The 18,083-nt window shown below is 37.8% G+C and overlaps 1 protein-coding gene across 1 annotated transcript in view; it reads left to right on the plus strand.

Annotated features, from left to right (window-relative positions):
* NBEAL1 (neurobeachin like 1) overlaps positions 1-18,083 on the plus strand; it is a 174,246-nt gene that overhangs the window by 29,174 nt on the left and 126,989 nt on the right. The window contains exons 4-6 of the mRNA XM_065881211.1: positions 6,799-6,880; positions 7,447-7,574; positions 16,036-16,118. Coding sequence (XP_065737283.1) covers positions 6,799-6,880; positions 7,447-7,574; positions 16,036-16,118 — 293 coding nt within the window. The remainder of the gene's footprint in view (positions 1-6,798; positions 6,881-7,446; positions 7,575-16,035; positions 16,119-18,083) is intronic.

Below are 18,083 nucleotides of genomic sequence, written 5' to 3' on the forward strand. Positions count from 1 at the left end.
TTTGGTTGGAGCACTGAATCCATTTATACTTAAGGTAATTATCGATATGTATGTTCCTATGACCATTTCTTAATTGTTTTGGGTTTGTTATTGTAGGTCTTTTCATTCTCTTGTGTTTCCTGCCTAGAAAAGTTCCTTTAGCATTTGTTGTAAAGCTGGTTTGGTGGTTCTGAATTCTCTTAACCTTTGCTTATCTCTAAAGGTTTTAATTTCTCCATCAAATCTGAATGACATCCTTGCTGGGTAGAGTAATCTTGGTTGTAGGTTTTTTCCCTTTCATGACTTTAAATATGTCCTGCCATTCCCTTCTCTCTTGCCGAGTTTCTGCTAAAAGATCAGCTGTTAACCTTATGGGGATTCCCTTGTATGTTATTTGTTGCTTTTCCTGCTGCTTTTAGTATTTTTTCTTCATACTTAATTTTTGATAGTTTGATTAGTATGTGTTTCGGCATGTTTCTCTATGATTAATATGTGTTTCGGCATGTTTTTTTCCTGTATGGTACTCTGTGTGCTTCCTGGACTTGATTGACTATTTACTTTCCCATGTTAGGGAAGTTTTCAACTCTGATCTCTTCAAATATTTTCTCAGACCCATTCTTTTTCTCTTCTTCTTCTGGGACCCCTAAAATTCGAATGTTGGTGCGTTTAATGTTGCCCCAGAGGTCTCTGAGACTGTCCTCAATTCTTTTCATTCTTTTTTCTTTATTCTGCTCCCTGGCAGTTATTTTCACCATTTTATCTTCCAGCTCATTTATCTGTTCTTCTGCCTCAGTTATTCTGCTATTGATTCCTTCTAGAGTATTTTTAATTTCAGTAACTGTGTTGTTCATCACTGTTTGTTTGCTCTTTTGTTCTTCTAGATCCTTGTTAAATGTTTCTTGTATTTTCTCCATTCTGTTTCCGAGATTTTGGATCATCTTTACTATCATTACTCTGAATTCTTTTTCAGGTAGGTTGCCTATTTGGTCTTGTAGGTATTTACCTTGCTCCTTCATCTGTAACATATTTTTTTGTCGTTTCTTTTTTTTTCTTTTAATGGGTGGTGCTGTATTCCTGTCTTACTGGTTGTTTGGCCTGAGACATCCAGCACTGGAGTTTGTAGGCAGTTGGATAGAGCCGGGTCTTGGTGCTGAAATGAGGACCTCCCGGGGGCCTCACTCCAATGAATCTTCCCTGGGGTTTAAGGTTCTCGTTAGTCCAGCAATTTGAACTTGGAGCTCCCACCACAGGATCCCAGCTCCCGGCCTGGGAACCAAGATCCTGCAAGCTTCGTTGTGTGGTTAAAAAAAAAAAAAAAAAAAAGGAAGAAGAAAAGGAACAGTGCAATATGCAAGAATATAGAACAAAATAAAATTAGGAAGATAAAAAATATATTAGGAAAAATAAAACTATAATTGAAACAACTCCAACGGGGTAAAATAAAACCACAACAGTAAAAAGAAAAATAAAAAAGCGGGGGGGAACAAGCCAAAAGGAGAGAATGTTAACAAAGTATAAAGAATAAAATAAAACTAGAAAAATAAAAGGTTTTTTAGGAAAAATAAAAATATAAAAGAATCGACAACAATGAATCAACAAGGTAAAATAGAACCCCAGTCTAAAGGAGGAAAAAAGAAAATGAAAGAAGAAACCTTGGCTCTAGGGGGCAAAGTTTAGGCAGGGGTGGAATTTACGCAGGGGCTGGGTTTAGGGTGGGGCGGGACCTAGTCAGGTGGGGGGATGAGTTTTGAGCGTGGGGCAACTCCTAAGCTTAGGACCCATGCAGCTAGAAACGCCCTGGGGATGGGGCCTTGACAGGGTGATGTTCAAGCATAGGGTGGGCCCTCTGCTTAGGACCTGTGTGGAAGTGGAGAGGCAGCACATGGGAAAGAGGGCCTCTGGAGTGTGGAGTTAGGGAGTTTGGAGGTAGGGCCCTGAGTGAGGGTGTGTGGGTGGGTTTAGGCCCAGTGCATTGGAGGGGGTCTCAGAGGGGGTTCTCTGAGTGTACAGGTAGGGCCCTGGGTTGGGGTGTAGGGGCGGAGCTTGGGTTCTGCGTGGCAGGAGAGAGGCTCTGAGGGCAGAGGATTAGGCCTGGGGCCTAACAGGCTTCCTGGTACCTAAGTGGACAGGGAAGGCACAGACTGCATTCCCTTCCATTCCTTCATGTCCCCTTCCCCACCATCTCCCCCAGGGTCTCCCCCATTGCTGCTGGACCCCTAACCGTGGGTGGGTCCCACTGGGTGTAGGAACTCCTCCCCTCTCCCATCCACCCCTCAGGGGTGCCAGTCCCGGAGGTCCAGCCTTCACTTTTGCTCCCCCTTCGGACCCGCGCAGCTGGAGGGGGCCTTGGTGGACAGAGGATCAGGCCTGGGATCTCAGCAGGTTCCTGGGGGCCCAAGTGGGCAGGAGAAACCTGGCCATGCTCCCTTTTGATCCTCTGCTCTCCCAATGGTTCCCCAATTTCCCCCTTCGGGTGTGAGATCCCTTCACCTCCCCCAGCTGCCCCTCAGGGGCATCAGGCCCATCCCGCCTCCACTTCTCCTCTCCCATCACTCCCCCCAAGCCCCACATCCTACCCGCTCACTAGGGGTTCCTCCCATCCCTTTAGGTGTCTGTGGTCCCCCGCCGGTGCCCTAGTTGTGTGTAGACGCGAATTCCGCGTCCTCCTAGTATGCCATCTTGACTCTGCCCCCTGTACCTTTTAAAATATATGATGTCCTTCTTTGTCCCGTGTAACCTATTTTGTCTGATATTTGTATGTCAGCCTCTGCTCTCTTTGAGTTACTCTTTGCATGGAATATCTTTCCCTCTGCTTTCAGTTTCAACCTGTTTGTGTCCTTGGACATCAGGTAGACAGTATATAGTTGGATCCTGAGTTTGTATCCATTCTGCCAATCTCTTTTCTTTTTTTGTCTTTTTTTTTTTAAATATCGTGATTGGAGTATAATTGCTTTACAATGTTGTGTTAGTTTCTGCTGTACAACACAGTGAGTCACCTATATGCATACATATATCTCCATATCCCATCCCTTTTGAGCCTTCCTCCCACCCTACCTATCCCACCCCTCTAGCTCTTCACAAAAAACCGAGCTGATCTCCCTGTGCTATGTAGCTGCTTCCCACTAGCTATCTGTTTTACATTTGGTAGTGTATATATGTCAGTGCTACTCTGTCACTATGTCCCAGTCTCCACTTCCTGCCCTGTGTCCTCAAGTCCATTTTCAACGTCTGCTTCTTTATTCCTGCCCTACCACTCATTCATCAGCACCATTCAGTCTCGTGTGTTTTGAATGGAAACTTTAATCCATTTACATTGAAAGTAATTACTCCTAAGGAGGAATTTACTTCTTTTACTGTTCTATTTGTTTTCTTTTATGCCTTAAAACAGAAGGTTTTTTTTTTTTTTTTTTTTTTTTTTTTTGGCTGTTTTGGGTCTTTGTTGCTGCGCATGGGCTTTCTCTAGTTGTGGCGAGCGGGGGCTGCGCTTCGTAGCAGTGCATGGGCTTCTCATTGTGGTGATTTAAATTCTTTTATCATATTCTTTTTTTTATAATGAGCATTTCATTATTTATTTATTTATTTTGTAATATTTGTTTATTTATTTATTTGGCTCTACCGGGTCTTAGTTGCAGCATGCAGGATCTTTTAGTTGCAGCATGCGGGTTCTAGTTCCCTGACCAGGGATTGAACCCGGGCCCCCTGCATTGGGAGTGTGGAGTCTTAGCCACTGGACCACCAGGGATGTCCCCTTTATCATACTCTTTTGTATACATTCTGTAGATATTTTCTTTGTGGCTACCATTGGTGTTACATTTAACATTCTAAAGTTATAACATTCTAATTTGAATTTATAACACTTTAATATCAATAACATACAAAAACTCTGCTCTTTTATGGCTCTGTCCCTACTCCTTTTGGTTGCTGATGTCACCAAATTACATTTACACAATGTTTGCCCCCAAACATAAGCTAATAGTTATTTTAGATGCATTAGTCTCAAATTATGTATAAAACAAGATTTGGAATTACAAACCAAAGTTACAGTAATGCTAGTTTTTACCTGAACAATTTTTTTCTTTAAATATAATCTCTTAAATTATATAAAAACAAAGAATACAGTTACAAATCACTGTTTCAATAATACTAGCTTTTATAATTGCCCATTTATTTACCTTCATTGAGATCTTAGTTTTCCATGCAGCTTTGAGTTGCTGGATAGTGTCCTTACCTCTCATCCTGCAGGACAGTGTTTAGCATTTTTCTGTAGGGTAGATCGAGTGATCACAGACTCCATTACCTTTTGTTTCCTGGGATTGTCTTTATTTCTCCCTCACTTTTTAAGGATAGTTTGCCAGATACAGGATTGTTGGTTGACAGCTGTTTTTCTTTTAGCACTTTCAGTGTATCCTCTCACTATCTTCTGGCCTAAGTTTCTTAGTAGAAATCTGCTGATAATTGTATTGAAGATCCCTTATATGTGATGATTTGCTTCTCCCTATTTTCAAGATAGTCTCTTTGTCTTTTGAAAGTTTGATTATAATGTGTGTCTCAGTTTGGGTGTCTTTGAGTTCACCTTATTTGGAGTTCGTTGAGCTTCTTGGCTGTTCATATTCATGTCCTTCATCACATTTGGGAAATTATCAGCGATAATTTCTTTAAGTATTCTCTCTTTCCCTTTTTCTTTCTCGTCTTTTTCTTAGACTCAATCTTTTTTCTTTGTGTTGTTCAGACTTGATAATTTCCATTGTGCTATCTTCAAGTTCACTGATTCTTTCCTCTGCCAGCTCAGATCTACCATTGAATTCCTCTAGTGAATTTTTCATTATAGTGATTATAGTTCCAGAATTTCTTTCTGGTTTCTTTTTAGTTTTTTTTTTAATCTCCTTACTGATATTTCCATTTTGTTTACCCATTAATTTCTTGACTTTCTCCGCATCTTCCTTTAGTATTGATACTTTGAGCATCTTGAAGACAGTTATTTTGAAGTCTTTGTCTAATATATCTTTTTCAGGGACTTTCTGTTGATCTCTGTTTTTTTTTTTTTGACTGGGCCATATTCCCCTATTTCTTTGTATGCCTTCTGATTTTTGTTTTTAATTGAATACTGGACATTTGAATCTAAGAATGTGGTAACTCTGAAAATCAGATTTACCCCCTTTCCCAGGGTTTGCTGCTTTTTGTTGTTATTTTTGTTTATTTGTTTTATTTTTTGATCATTGCAGATTGTCTCTGTGCTGAGGATCAACCTGAGTTGTAAACATAAGGTCTGCTCAGATCTACTCTGACCCTTTCCCTCAGCATGTGTGGTCACTCTCTAATTTTCCCCATTTATGCTGTTATTTTTGAATGTCCTAGTCTTTAACATCTGGCTCCCAAAAGGGGAAAAAACAAAAAGATGGAGGGGGAAAGGGAAATGGCCTTTAAGTCCCCTGGAAATTACTTCAGCCAGAGGGGGAGGGGCTTGTAACAAGTGGTGAGGATGTGCAATATCAGTGCCTGCCTGCCTCTTTGTCTGCACCTCTATAATCAGAAGGTGCAATCAGTGATCAGAGCACGATCTCCAATATGTTGAGGACAGGGTCCTTTTTGCCCATGTTGGTTTCTTCAAGCTGTTAGCAAGCTGCTCCTGGACCATGTGCACAGCTGCTTACCATATGTCTGGGGGTGGCAGATTGATAGGTGCTACTGTGCTAATAGCTGAAATTGAGCAGAATTTAGGACATTAATTGCAATTTATCATCCAGATTTTCCCATAGAAGTTGCCAGCCTTCAACAGAGACTCAAGGGTTCAAAATAGTTACATCAAACTGATTTTGACAGTGTAACTGTTTTCTAGGTTGGGAGACAGATTCCTGGTTCTTCCCACTTGGCTATTTTCCCAGAATCCTCCACAGGGGCTTTGAATTTTACCTCTGCCTTTACTCTTTGCTTTCTCAAAGATGTCATGCCATTCTGACTTCTTACACTAAGTTCATTAATTTAGTTAATTTTTCCTGTTCCTTTAGCATTTACTGGATTTTAAGATATAAAGTATTTTTCAAGGTCACAATGTCTCAGAACACAATAGAGTTTTTTGTCTTAACAGATTTTTTTTTAGTATGCCAAGAAAAAGACTGGTGATATTAGTAAGAGTACATGTTAGCATTTTACGTGTCATACCTCAGTCTTATTAAAAATGGAATAAAAATGAGAGCCATATTTTAATTAAACACCAGGCACTTGTTGACACACTGCTTTAAACAAGGCATGCACTATGCCCTCTTGGAGTATGTATAGATGCCCACCCTTCTCTCAAGGCTTTTTAATATAGATGAGGAGATATATTATGAGTCTAAAAGGGGAACTATAATTTCAGAAAGCAAGATGATAACTATAAAACTGCACCACATAAGTTATAAAGGCAACAATATGTACAAAAAACCAAGCTAAAAAAGTACATAGGAAAATAACAACAAACCTGGAAAGAAATAATCCAAAATGTATATAGTTGCTAACGTTGGGGTTGTAAGAATATTAGTGACTTTTTCTTTTCTATTTCTACTTTGTGATATTTTCCAATTTTTTATAATAAACAAATGCTAATTGGCATGTCTTTCTTAAATGTTCTCTGCTTATAGTAGTTAAATGGTGCTTGAGGTGTGTTTTGCATTCTCAGTGGGAAAGCAGCTATATAACCATATTGATTTTAAGTTTTAATGACTGTTATTTGTATTTCATTTGCCAACATGTGTTCCGAAAACCAACCTGAATTCATGAGCATACATTTTCTCATTATTCATATGTAATAAATATATGGCTATTCTTTTTTTTTCCTCACAGAAATCTATCTAATGTAGAAGAAATTGGGACTTGCTCGTATATCAATCATGTTATCACTATGACAACACTCTATATTCAACAAGTAGGTGTGAATTAATATATTCCTTTTTGTTGTTTTACTGAGAGTAACTAGTTTTTATTTTTTAAAATATCATAGTAAAGTTAAATGTTTTCAGAGGAGGTAATAATTGAGAAGATCATTAAAATTATCAGTGGGTACTTATATATTTCAGGCATCTTATGCAATTATCTGAAAGTAGACAAGCAATTATTAATACATTTTGTTATTTTAATTTAAAAGTTGAAGTGTTTTATAAATGGCTATTTTAAATGACACAGTTTGCCATTTTATGTATTTATTATTTATTCATCAAATAACCCTCTTATTGAAAGCATCATCTTTTTTGGAAAGATGTTTGTCTATCCATTTGAAATCCTTCCTAGGAAATATTTAAAATTTGAGAGGTTATATCCAACCCATATGATTAACTGACCCTTTACACACTCAAATGGAACTTAGGCTTATTTGAATAAAAATGAGTTATTATTACTAGACGAATGAAACATGTAGTCTTTTAATGATGTTGGTCAGTATGTTATACAGCTTAACGTTTTTAAGTACATATAATTTTATGTTTAAATTCTCAGTTAAAAAGCAAAAAAAAAGAGAAGGAATTGGCAGATCAGACATCTATCGAAGAATTTGTGATCCATGCATTGGCATTTTGTGAAAGTTTATATGACCCATATCGGAATTGGAGGCATAGAATTTCAGGGTATGTCTTATAAATCATAACGTTCATTTAAAACCTAAATATCATAATATATACAATTCTTCAAAACAGGTCTCATTCTCTATGAAAGCATTTGGTAAGATGTGTCTAAGACCCCATCCTTATCTCTGAGGTAGAGAACTACATTGGAGGTAATGAGTTAGTGATGAACGCCACTTCTAGATAATAAATTTACCCTGAACTTTTATTCTGTAATGCAATTGAATGCTAACAATCTGATGGTAAAATCTCAGAGCACAGTAGCATCAAGTAGAGTGTACATATTTTTCAAGGAACTTTATCTTTTTTTAAAGCATATTTCATGATTTGAAAAAGAATTTTAACAGTATTTTGTGTTTTTATTTTTAATTGTGGAGCTTGTGTCGGTCAGAAACCAGTGTTTAAAAAGAGAGGCTATAATACAAGGAGATTGTTAAATAGGTATTAGAGAACTCAAAAAACAAAAGGGGGACACTGATGTAATACAGAGATAGTAACTTCAGGAAGCAGCTACTTCCCTGGTTCTGTGGGAACAAAGGGAAGAGATTAGAGTTATCAGAAACTAGAAGTTTTGGAGAAGAGGTCCTGCAGTGCCTGGTCTGAGGCTTCTGAGGATAGAGTCCTAAGCCAGTGCTGCTATCACTGAGCAGCTGTGAAGAGGCTGGTTCTGGTATTGCCAAAAATAAGCTGAAGAAAGAAACCAACTGTGAGTGCCATAGTTAAGAACTGTTGGCCAGTAAAAAAATAAGGAATAAGGCATCAGTCCCCCTTTCACTCTTTCAGCTTTCCAGGCTCTGTTTAGTACCCACTATTGATGAACCCAAGAGTGAGGTAGCTGGAGAAAAGGAAATACAGTTTGTAGAATGACTGTTCCAGCATCACAAAGCAGGTGGAATGTAAGATGATGGATTTGTAGCTTAGTGACAATGGCATAATTACCAGTACACAGCTCAAAGGGAAGAGTTTAAAAACTCATGTATCTTTCTTACCTGTGGGCAAAGAATAGGAAGAGTTGTGTTATCACCTACAATCAGATCTCTTTTTTAGGTCTCCCTAATCTGCTGTACTTTAAATCTCAGGATTTTTTCATTTTCAGTGTAACCTGACCCACTTATAAACAATTCCTACTTCCTGCAACATTTCGTTACTAGAATGTTTGATTTTTTTTATAGGCTTTTCAGGATATTTAGGGTAGGATACCCTCACTTTGAATAGCCACCATTAGATAATGGTGAAGGATTGGTAACTGAGAGAACATGTATGTAGACTATGGGGTAATACTTTATATGTTCTATATAGTAAGATTTTATTAAAATAACACATCCTTTAGGTAAAGCAAGAAGTATCTAATAGAATTAATAGGAACAAATACTCCAGCTATTAAATATAACAATTCTATCTGCTTATTTATACATTTGCTTTCCTTTATGTGTTGAAAGTTGTAGTCTTTTTTTTTTTTTGTGGTACGCGGGCCTCTCACTGTTGTGGCCTCTCCAGTTGCGGAGCACAGGCTCCGGATGCGCAGGCTCAGCGGCCACGGCTCACGGGCCCAGCCGCTCTGTGGCATGTGGGATCTTCCCAGACCGGGGCACGAAGCCGCGTCCCCTGCATTGGCAGGCAGACTCTCAACCACTGCGCCACCAGGGAAGCCCGAAAGTTGTAGTCTTTAGTCAGGGTTCTCCACAGAAACAAAACTAGCAGGCCGTGTGTGTGTGTGTGTGTGTGTGTGTGTGTGTGAAGCACTTCATTGTAAGCGATTGCCTCACATGATTATAGAGGCTGGCGAGTCCAAATCTGCGATGTGGCCTGGCAGCCTTGCCACTCAGGGAAGCCAGTGGTGCAGTTAGAGTTCGAAGGCTATAGAACCAGTGTTCCAGTTCCAGTCCTAGTTCAAAAGCAGTCAGGCTGGAGACCAGAACTGATGGTGCAGATGAAGTCAGAGGGCAGTCTTCTGGAGAATTCCCCCTTGCTTGGAGATGCCAGTCTTTTTGTTCCGCTCAGGCTTTCAACTAATTAGTTGAGGCACTTTCTGGAGGGCAGTTCCGTTACCCAGTGTTCACCAATTTAAGTGTTAATCTCATCCCAAAGCACCCCCCAAGTTGACACATGAAATTAACCATCACATCGTTCTAATACTTTTCTTGATTGTTTATTAATGGGAAGGTACTAGTGACCTTCTGATTACTTCCTTTTCTATTGAACTTTAATATGTCTCTTTTTCCAGTGAGAAAGTGCTTTGCATTTTTCTTGGCAAAGATTTATCCATCAGGATAAGCTGCAGTAACAAACAAGGGGTTAGAATAACAAAGGTTTACTTCTTGTTCCTGTTCTCTGTCTACCATGGTTGGCAGGGAGCCTCTACTCATCATAGTCACTCAAGATCCTAAACTGACAGAACAGCAAGCATCTAAGGCTGTGCTAGTTACCATGTGAAAGAGAAAAGAAAGCTCTGAAATGTCTCACATTGGCAGTTTTAATGCTCTTGTCTGGTCATGACATATGACATGTTTCACTTTCATTCAGAACTCGTTGGCCAAGACTAGTTACATGCTCCCATCTACCACAGTGAGACCAGAAGAAGAAGGGAGACCAAGGTGGAAGTTAGTTCTACCCTGTGACTAAAAGGAGTAGACATGGAAATAGTTGGCAGACAGCACTGTCACTGCCTTTTCCCTCTGCCTATGCACTGCTCATAACTCTCTAAAGATTCAAAGAGAGGAGCACATAATAGTGCTCCATTTGTAGCCTTTCTACGCATTTAGCACTTTGGTTCTCAACTAATCAATGTTCCCCCAATTTTGACATTTATGCCAAGATTTCTTAAGGAAATTATATCTCTTCCTCCCACTATTGCTACTTCCCCATCCCCCACCTTAGCCTTGTCAGCAATGGCAAATCTAAGGTAACTTTTTAAAGTTTTGAAACAGTGACAAAGAATTTTTATTTATAGACAGGAAGACATATAGAAGGAGGAACATAAGGAGAGGAGTCTGGAAATGACAGAAGAGGCTTTTAGAGGAATCCTTAAGAGCAAAATGAATTTAAAGGTGGGAGAAAGAGAAGATATGAAAAGGTAGACCCGAGAACAAATTAAAACAGATTAAATAAAATTAGTAATTGAAAACAAAAACAAGTTTTGTTTTTAAATTTATTTTATTTATTTTATTTCTGGCTGTGTTGGGTCTTTGTTGCTGCACGCAGGCTTTCTCTAGTTGCTGAGAGCCGGGGCTACTCTTTTTTTTTTTTTTTGCGGTACGCGGGCCTGTCACTGTTGTGGCCTCTCCCGTTGGGGAGCACAGGCTCCGGATGCGCAGGCTCAGCGGCCATGGCTCATGGGCCCAGTCGCTCCGCGGCATGTAGGATCTTCCCGGACCGGGGCACGAACCCGTGTCGCCTACATCGGCAGGTGGACTCTCAACCATTGCGCCACCAGGGAAGCCCGGGGGCTACTATTTGCTGCGGTGCACGGGCTTCTCATTGCGGTGGCTTCTCTTGTTGCAGAGCACGGGCTCTAGGCACGCGGGCTTCAGTAGTTGAGTAGTTGTGGCGCACGGGCTCAGTTGCTCCGCGGCATATGGGATCTAACCGGACCAGGGCTCGAACCCGTGTCGCCTGCATTGGCAGGCGGATTCTTAACCACTCCGCCACCAGGAAAGCCCCCCAAAACAAGTTTTGAGAGCCAAAAACAAGAAGACATTTAAACATTATAACATGATATAGAAAGAGTTATAGTGTAAGATGACAACAAGAAGGAGAACTAAGAGTAGATGATCAGTGGTGGCATTTCATGAGTGCAGTATATATACCAGAAATTGTGCTGGAAGCTGTCCAGGTATTATTTTTAATAGGCATAACAGTTTTGCCAGGAATAATATGAACTACTTCTGAGGTAAATGGTAAAAGCAGAGAGTGAGACTTGGTTTTCTTTGACTTTGATAGAAAAATGAAACATAGTGGAGATAAATCATGTAATTAGGAGAAATCTGTATAGCTCATGGAAGACCTGTACAGGGGAACTATAACAATAACTTAGACTTTATATATTAATATGATTCTGAAGTTAAATGGAAATTTGGAATGTATATATTTTCTTATTGTTTGTGCTTACCAATACAGCTAAAACAGATTAGAACAGATTTAATTAAAATTAACATAATTCCAAATACAAAGCCATTTAAAATTATATTTCTTATTTGATGAAATATATGGATGTTTTTCGTATCTTCATGTGTAATTTGATTTAATTAATAGATTTGATTAATCTGTTAGCCCAATTTTGATTTTATTTGTAGAATCCGTCATATTTAGAAAGATTTCTCCAAATGGAACTAAAATAGGGAAAGAAATCTTTCCTGAAAATGACTTATTCATTCAAGCATTTATTTAAAAATATATTTATTGGGACTTCCCTGGTGATCCAGTGGTTAAGACTCCACGCTTCCATTGCAGGGGACATGGGTTCGATCCCTGGTCAGGGAACTAAGATCCCGCATGCCTCATGGCAGCCAAAAAACAAAAACAAACAATATATTTATTGACTTCCTACTTTGTGCCTAGTGTAAGTTCAGTAGGACTCATTGTCTGCCCACAGACTAAAATAGTTTTTTTAAAAAACATTATTTCACCTTTTTTTTTGGCTGTGTTGGGTCGGCACGTGGGATCTTCATTGAGGCATGCGGCATCTTTCGTTTCGGCACGCAGGCTTCTCTCTAGTTGTGGCGTGCAGGCTCCAGGGTGTGAGGGCTCTGTAGTTGTGGTGTTGGGTTCCAGAGTGTGTGGGCTCTGTGGTTTGTGGCACATGGGCTCTAGTTGAGGCATGCAAGCTCAGTAGTTGTGGTGCACGGGCTTAGTTGCCCTGTGGCATGTGGGATCTTAGTTCCCTGACCAGAGATTGAACCTGCGTCCCCTGTGTTATAAGGCAGATTCTTTACCACTGGACCACCAGGGAAGTCCCGAGAAAAATAATTTACATTAAGTTTTGTCTTCGGGCTCCTACTGGCCAAATCTGGGACAATATATACACAAAAATAATTCATTAAAGAATTATAAACCACTGGGGGGAAAAAGGAATTCATGAGTCCATACCAGTGATTGATAAAGATTGAGAGAGAGACAGAGACAGAGAGGGAGAGAGAGATAGGGGAGAAGAGAGGGCTCTTGCTTACATTAGAAGGCCAAATGCTAATTAGTAATGTACAGGGGCTGCTGGTGTTGGGAAAAAATCAGCATTTTGCACACATCATAGGAAAGATATGGTTCAGGATGCTAAGTCTAGGGGCAGGTGTTGATAACGAACATGGCTTTTGCATGGTTTTAAAATGTTTCTCCACAGCTTACTTATTTGTTGCAAAGGAAAAATTAGTAGTTATTTTGTACAGTACTGGGTAGTACATTGACTGGATGATCAAAATTAACATCATCATTGAGAAGCAGGTGGACATCCTGTGCTTACAACTGTGATACTCTAAGAAGGACCCATCATTGCTTGTATAATATTCCAGCCAAGAATGCATAATCTGAATCTTAAGTGTATGGAAACATCAAGCAAACTCCAGATGAACAACATTTTAATGAGTTAAAGGAGGGGTTAGGAGACAGTATTCTTTAAAAGTGTCATAAAGGAAGGCTGTGGAAACGTTTCAGATTAAAGGATGCTGAAGAGATGTGACAGCCAAATGTAATACCTGACCCTGGACAGGAGACTATACTTAGGGGTGGGAAGGTGGGAATGCTATAGGACATGATTAGGTCATTTGACGTACTGGATTATGAATGGTAGATTACATAAATGTATTACATTAATGTTAAGTGTATTGAAATTTACAACTGTACTGTAGTGTTATGTAAGACAGTATTCCTAGGAATTATTCACTAAAGTATTTAGAGGTAAAAGGCTATAATATTCATAATTTTCCCTTAAATGTTCTGAAAAATATTATTAGTCTGAATATGTGTATATATAAATATATATCTCATATATAGATATATGTGCATATATTTTTTTTTCAGGGGAGAGTGAGAAAATTATAAAGCATTTAGGATAAAGTTTTAACAGTGAACCTGGGTAGACTATACTTGAAGTTTTTGTACTATTTTTATTCTTGCAGCTTTTGTAAGAGCTTGAACTTATTTCCAGATAAAAAGTTGAAAAATTAAGAAAAGTAGTTATGTTCTAGGTATGATGGGAAAACACACGCACACACACACACACACACACACACACACAGAAAAATTGACCAGGGGACATAAACTTAGAAAACTGAGATGCAAACAAACATTTTGCATCCCTCTCAGCAACCTGTTGATATGTATTGGCATCAACTAGGTGCTAAACGCTTGGCCCAAATATCAGTTAATAATGGAGCAACCAAATATACTATGTTCTAAAAATGGTACATTATTAGCTGTTTTGTCTTATCCTATTGAAAACATGCAGTGCAAACTACTTATGCTTTAATATTTGTGTTATGTATAATAGTTTTCACCTCTTTAATTTAGCTTATTAAATTTTAGCACAATTATAATGGAAATTATGTTCATATGTTACATCTAATACAGAGCCTTTAGAATGAGTCATTAATCACAAATTGCAGGAGTACATTTTCATTATGTTAATCAAATGAGAATCTTTATTTTTGTTTGTAGCACAGGATTTTTGGATAGGATATATCCAATGTATTAGTTAATATCATAATTTATAATAAATGTGCAAAATGTAAATACGTGGAAAAACCTAACTGAAAGCTAAATCAGATTTCATCCTTTTAAAATTACTTTTTCTACAACATGACTAATTTTTTTAAGGCATGACTCAGTTTTTTATTTGAAACTCTAGTAATATTTGTATTGTTAGAAACACATAAACAGTTTTGATAATGATCTTAAATAGGAAGATCCAGTAATGTTCTAAGATGTTATATTTGAAATTAAAATAAATACAGAAGTAGGATAATTCTTAAGCCTTCTACGCAATAGAAATAGGCATAGATTTGGAAAGCAGTGCAGTAGCAAATGGTATCTGATATGATTTCTAGTGAATCTGGATATTAGATCTGGATCTTAGAACTCTTTAGTGTGTCAGTACTAAGTCCAGCTGTGCCTATCCTGTTCAGCTTATTCTATGATCAACTGGCTTTTCTTTCTATATAATTATAAGGAACAATTGTAATAATTATAAAGAAAATAATTTCAATACCTTAATTGAATATTGTTCAAATTGTTGAGAAGAAGGCATCTTAATCCAGTGCTTTATCAGTAGATTGTATTTAAATGTATGGAATTTCTATGTGGCTGTTCTCCAAATATTTTCCATTTTTGTTGGCTCTAACAGTGTTTTTTGTTGTTGTTGTTGTTTTAAGATTTAAAAAGTTTACTAAATCACTTGCTCTCTGTAAAGGCATGATTTTACTACCTTTTTTTTTAGTGAGAGCAAAAAGATTTTGGAGCGTATTTATACATTAATTAATTATTAATTAATTAAAAATTTAAATTTAATTTTATTTTTTTATACAGCAGGTTCTTATTAGTTATCCATTTTATACATATTAGTGTATACATGTCAATCCTGTTCTCCCAGTTCATCCCACCACCACCACCTGCCCTGCCACTTCCCCGCCTTGGTGTCCATACATTTGTTCTCTACATCTGTGCCTCTATTTCTGCACTGCAAACCGGTTCACCTGTACCATTTTTCTAGGTTTCTAACAGTGTTAAGAGCTTGTTTGGGGGATGGAAAAAAGTCTTTTTTTTTTTTTGGATTTTCAACAGTCCACCAGTTGCTGATATGTCATTGTAACAGTAGCCTTTATTCCCCAAGCCCCACACCCACCATGCCCATCTAAGAGATTCATTTTGTGTTGAATTGAAGTGTTCTTTGTAAAAGCACATGCTGTTTGTGTTGGCCTTACCAAAGTCTGTAGAAATATTTCAGCCATCAAAATTACTGAAATTGTAATTAGAAACAAAAATAATCCCAGCCTTCTGGATCTGTATCCTTCAGGTAGAAGAAGCCAGTGGTATGGAGTCTTTGTGTCCAGATAAAATTTCAGAAAGTGGCACAGAGTAGCTTGATTTCTGATGAATTTCAGTTGCACTGTAGGAATAAGCTACTACCTTAGGTATCAAATTAGCAGTACTACTGAACTAGTTCTTTTACATTTTGGAAAATTTAAATGGCTATTTCCTTTTTCTATTTCCAGTTGTTAGGAAACTTAATGTGACTGCTACGTTTCACCGTTAATTGTTTTAAATTTTTGTGTAATTTGAAAGAAGAAATCCTTTCAGTTGGTGAGCATTTAAATTAGTGGCTAGACTTGCTTTTCAAGATTGTGCCAATCCTGGTGATGTATTATTCAGTACACAAATCAAAAGTAAAATATTAAATTTATTTTATCATTGTTTTTGTAATTGTGCCTTCTCTACTTGCCCTTGTTGTAATTTGGTATTAACTTCTTTTTAACAATAGACGAATCCTTAGTACTGTGGAAAAGAGCAGACAGAAATATAAACCAGCTTCTCTCACAGTGGAGTTTGTCCCTTTCTTTTATCGTAAGTAACAGCTCTAATTTCTCTTGCTTTGATTCTGATGTTACTTTGATTGTTCCTTATTCTGATTCTGACCTTGATTCAGCTTTGTGTTTTTATAAGATAAAGATTCTAAGAAACTATTACTGGAGTACTTGATTCATGTTTTGTTGTGATTATTCTTCTTGGTTTTATTTAATTCATTATTCTCAAAGTGTTTTTCTTTTGAGAAGAGCTGAATGTTTTAATGACAGTAGTATATCTTAAAACTTTAGAATTTTTACGGAAAATAAACTTGAGAGAATTGGTCCCCGTTTGTATGACCTATATGGACTCTAGCTTTCTTTCTTTAAAGAAATGATTTTGCCATATTTTAAGAATGTAGAAAATTTTGCAGAATATAAAAGGAACACCTTGTGTTTCCCACTCAAATTGGTCAGATCTTAACATTTTGCCGTTTTGCCATATTTGCTTTAATTCTGTCACTCCTTTTTTTTGTTGTTTTCTAAGAAATAAAATAAGACAAATAGTCCCTGGAAGGGCAGTTGGTCCTGTCCAAAATATATATGACATTTGGTCCACGCCAAAAGATCCTTGATATTTGGTCCTGTCCCAAATGTCCGTAAGACACTTGGCTATGCCAAAAGGTCCTTGAAATTTGCTCCTATCCAAATGAGCATATTTGGTTCATGCCACATGATTTTGGGTAGGACCAAATGTCAAGTACTTTTTGGCATGGACCAAATATCTTATGGACATTTTGGACAGGACCAAATGTCTGCTAACGAAATAGTCCTTTGTTTGATTGCTTGGTGAAGATGGTTGCAGTGCCCACTTTGCTTGACCACCAGTAGTGATACTGCCTTCAGCTAGATAATCAAACTCACATGTCCACAGTAGGAAACCCAGCATGCCAATGGAACAGTGTAGGTGTTTCTTTTCAGGAGGAGATCTCAGAACATTCCAAGGGCTTTTCTTGGGTTTTCTAAGTGAGGGTATGAAACCAAATTGGTGGGAGTGTGAGCCACTCTGGCTTTGAAGTACAGTATCCCATAGAAGGCATGTATAGCTTATAGTGACCGATGAATGTAATTTCCACATCCTGGGAAGGGAAATGCCTAAATTACATGTTGCAATCAGGGAAGCCCAAGGTTATTTTATAGTTATCATAGTCTTCCTAGTCCAGATCAAGGGCCATTTTTACCTTGAGCAATGTTGCCTGGTAACTCATTTGTCACTCATTGATGGTCCACATTTGTCAGATTTCCAGAAATATAATTCTTGGTCCATTTTCCTATAGAGAAGGAGAAAGGATTTTTCCTACCCTTTGTTAATCAGTATTCACAGTAGTGATAGTGAAAATTTTCAGTTGTAAAGATGTTTTTCCTTTTGCAATTTTGCAAGATATCCTTGGAATGATGCTGTGGCATAGGGTGAATATCATATTTTTCAACATTTTTTCACCTAATATTTTGCATCCATTGATAATACTTGCCTGGATCAGTTATTTTATTGAGGGTTGCAATATTGTGGTCTTCAGATTCTATCCTTACAGTTCTATCATCTGTTGTATTCTGTAAAAAAGAATTTTCCCTCATCAACTGGGGATAAACTACAGCTGTTTCCAAAAAGGCTGGATAAAGTACTTAAATCTTTCCCTTTTACTGTCTGTTTTCAAAATGAGTTCAAATAATAGTTACTTTTAGTGGGGCATATAAGTTTTATTTCTCTCTTTTTTGTGTATCACTGTGGACTCAACTTTTATTTATTCAATGTTACAATCAGGTTATAGTTTTTGATGCTAAAATTATTCCACACTTGATCACGAAGATCGTTTTGTCCTATTCAATTTGCATTTTCATTTAATTGAGCCTTTTAAAACACAGAAGCTTTAAATATTAATGGAATCTAATTTATAAAATTTTTTTTATGATCTGTGGTTTTTGTGCCTTACCCAAGAAATCTTGGTTACCTCAAGGTCATGAAGAT

The sequence above is a fragment of the Phocoena phocoena genome, chromosome 7 (genome assembly GCF_963924675.1).
Source record: "Phocoena phocoena chromosome 7, mPhoPho1.1, whole genome shotgun sequence".
Classification (NCBI taxonomy): Eukaryota; Metazoa; Chordata; class Mammalia; order Artiodactyla; family Phocoenidae; genus Phocoena; species Phocoena phocoena.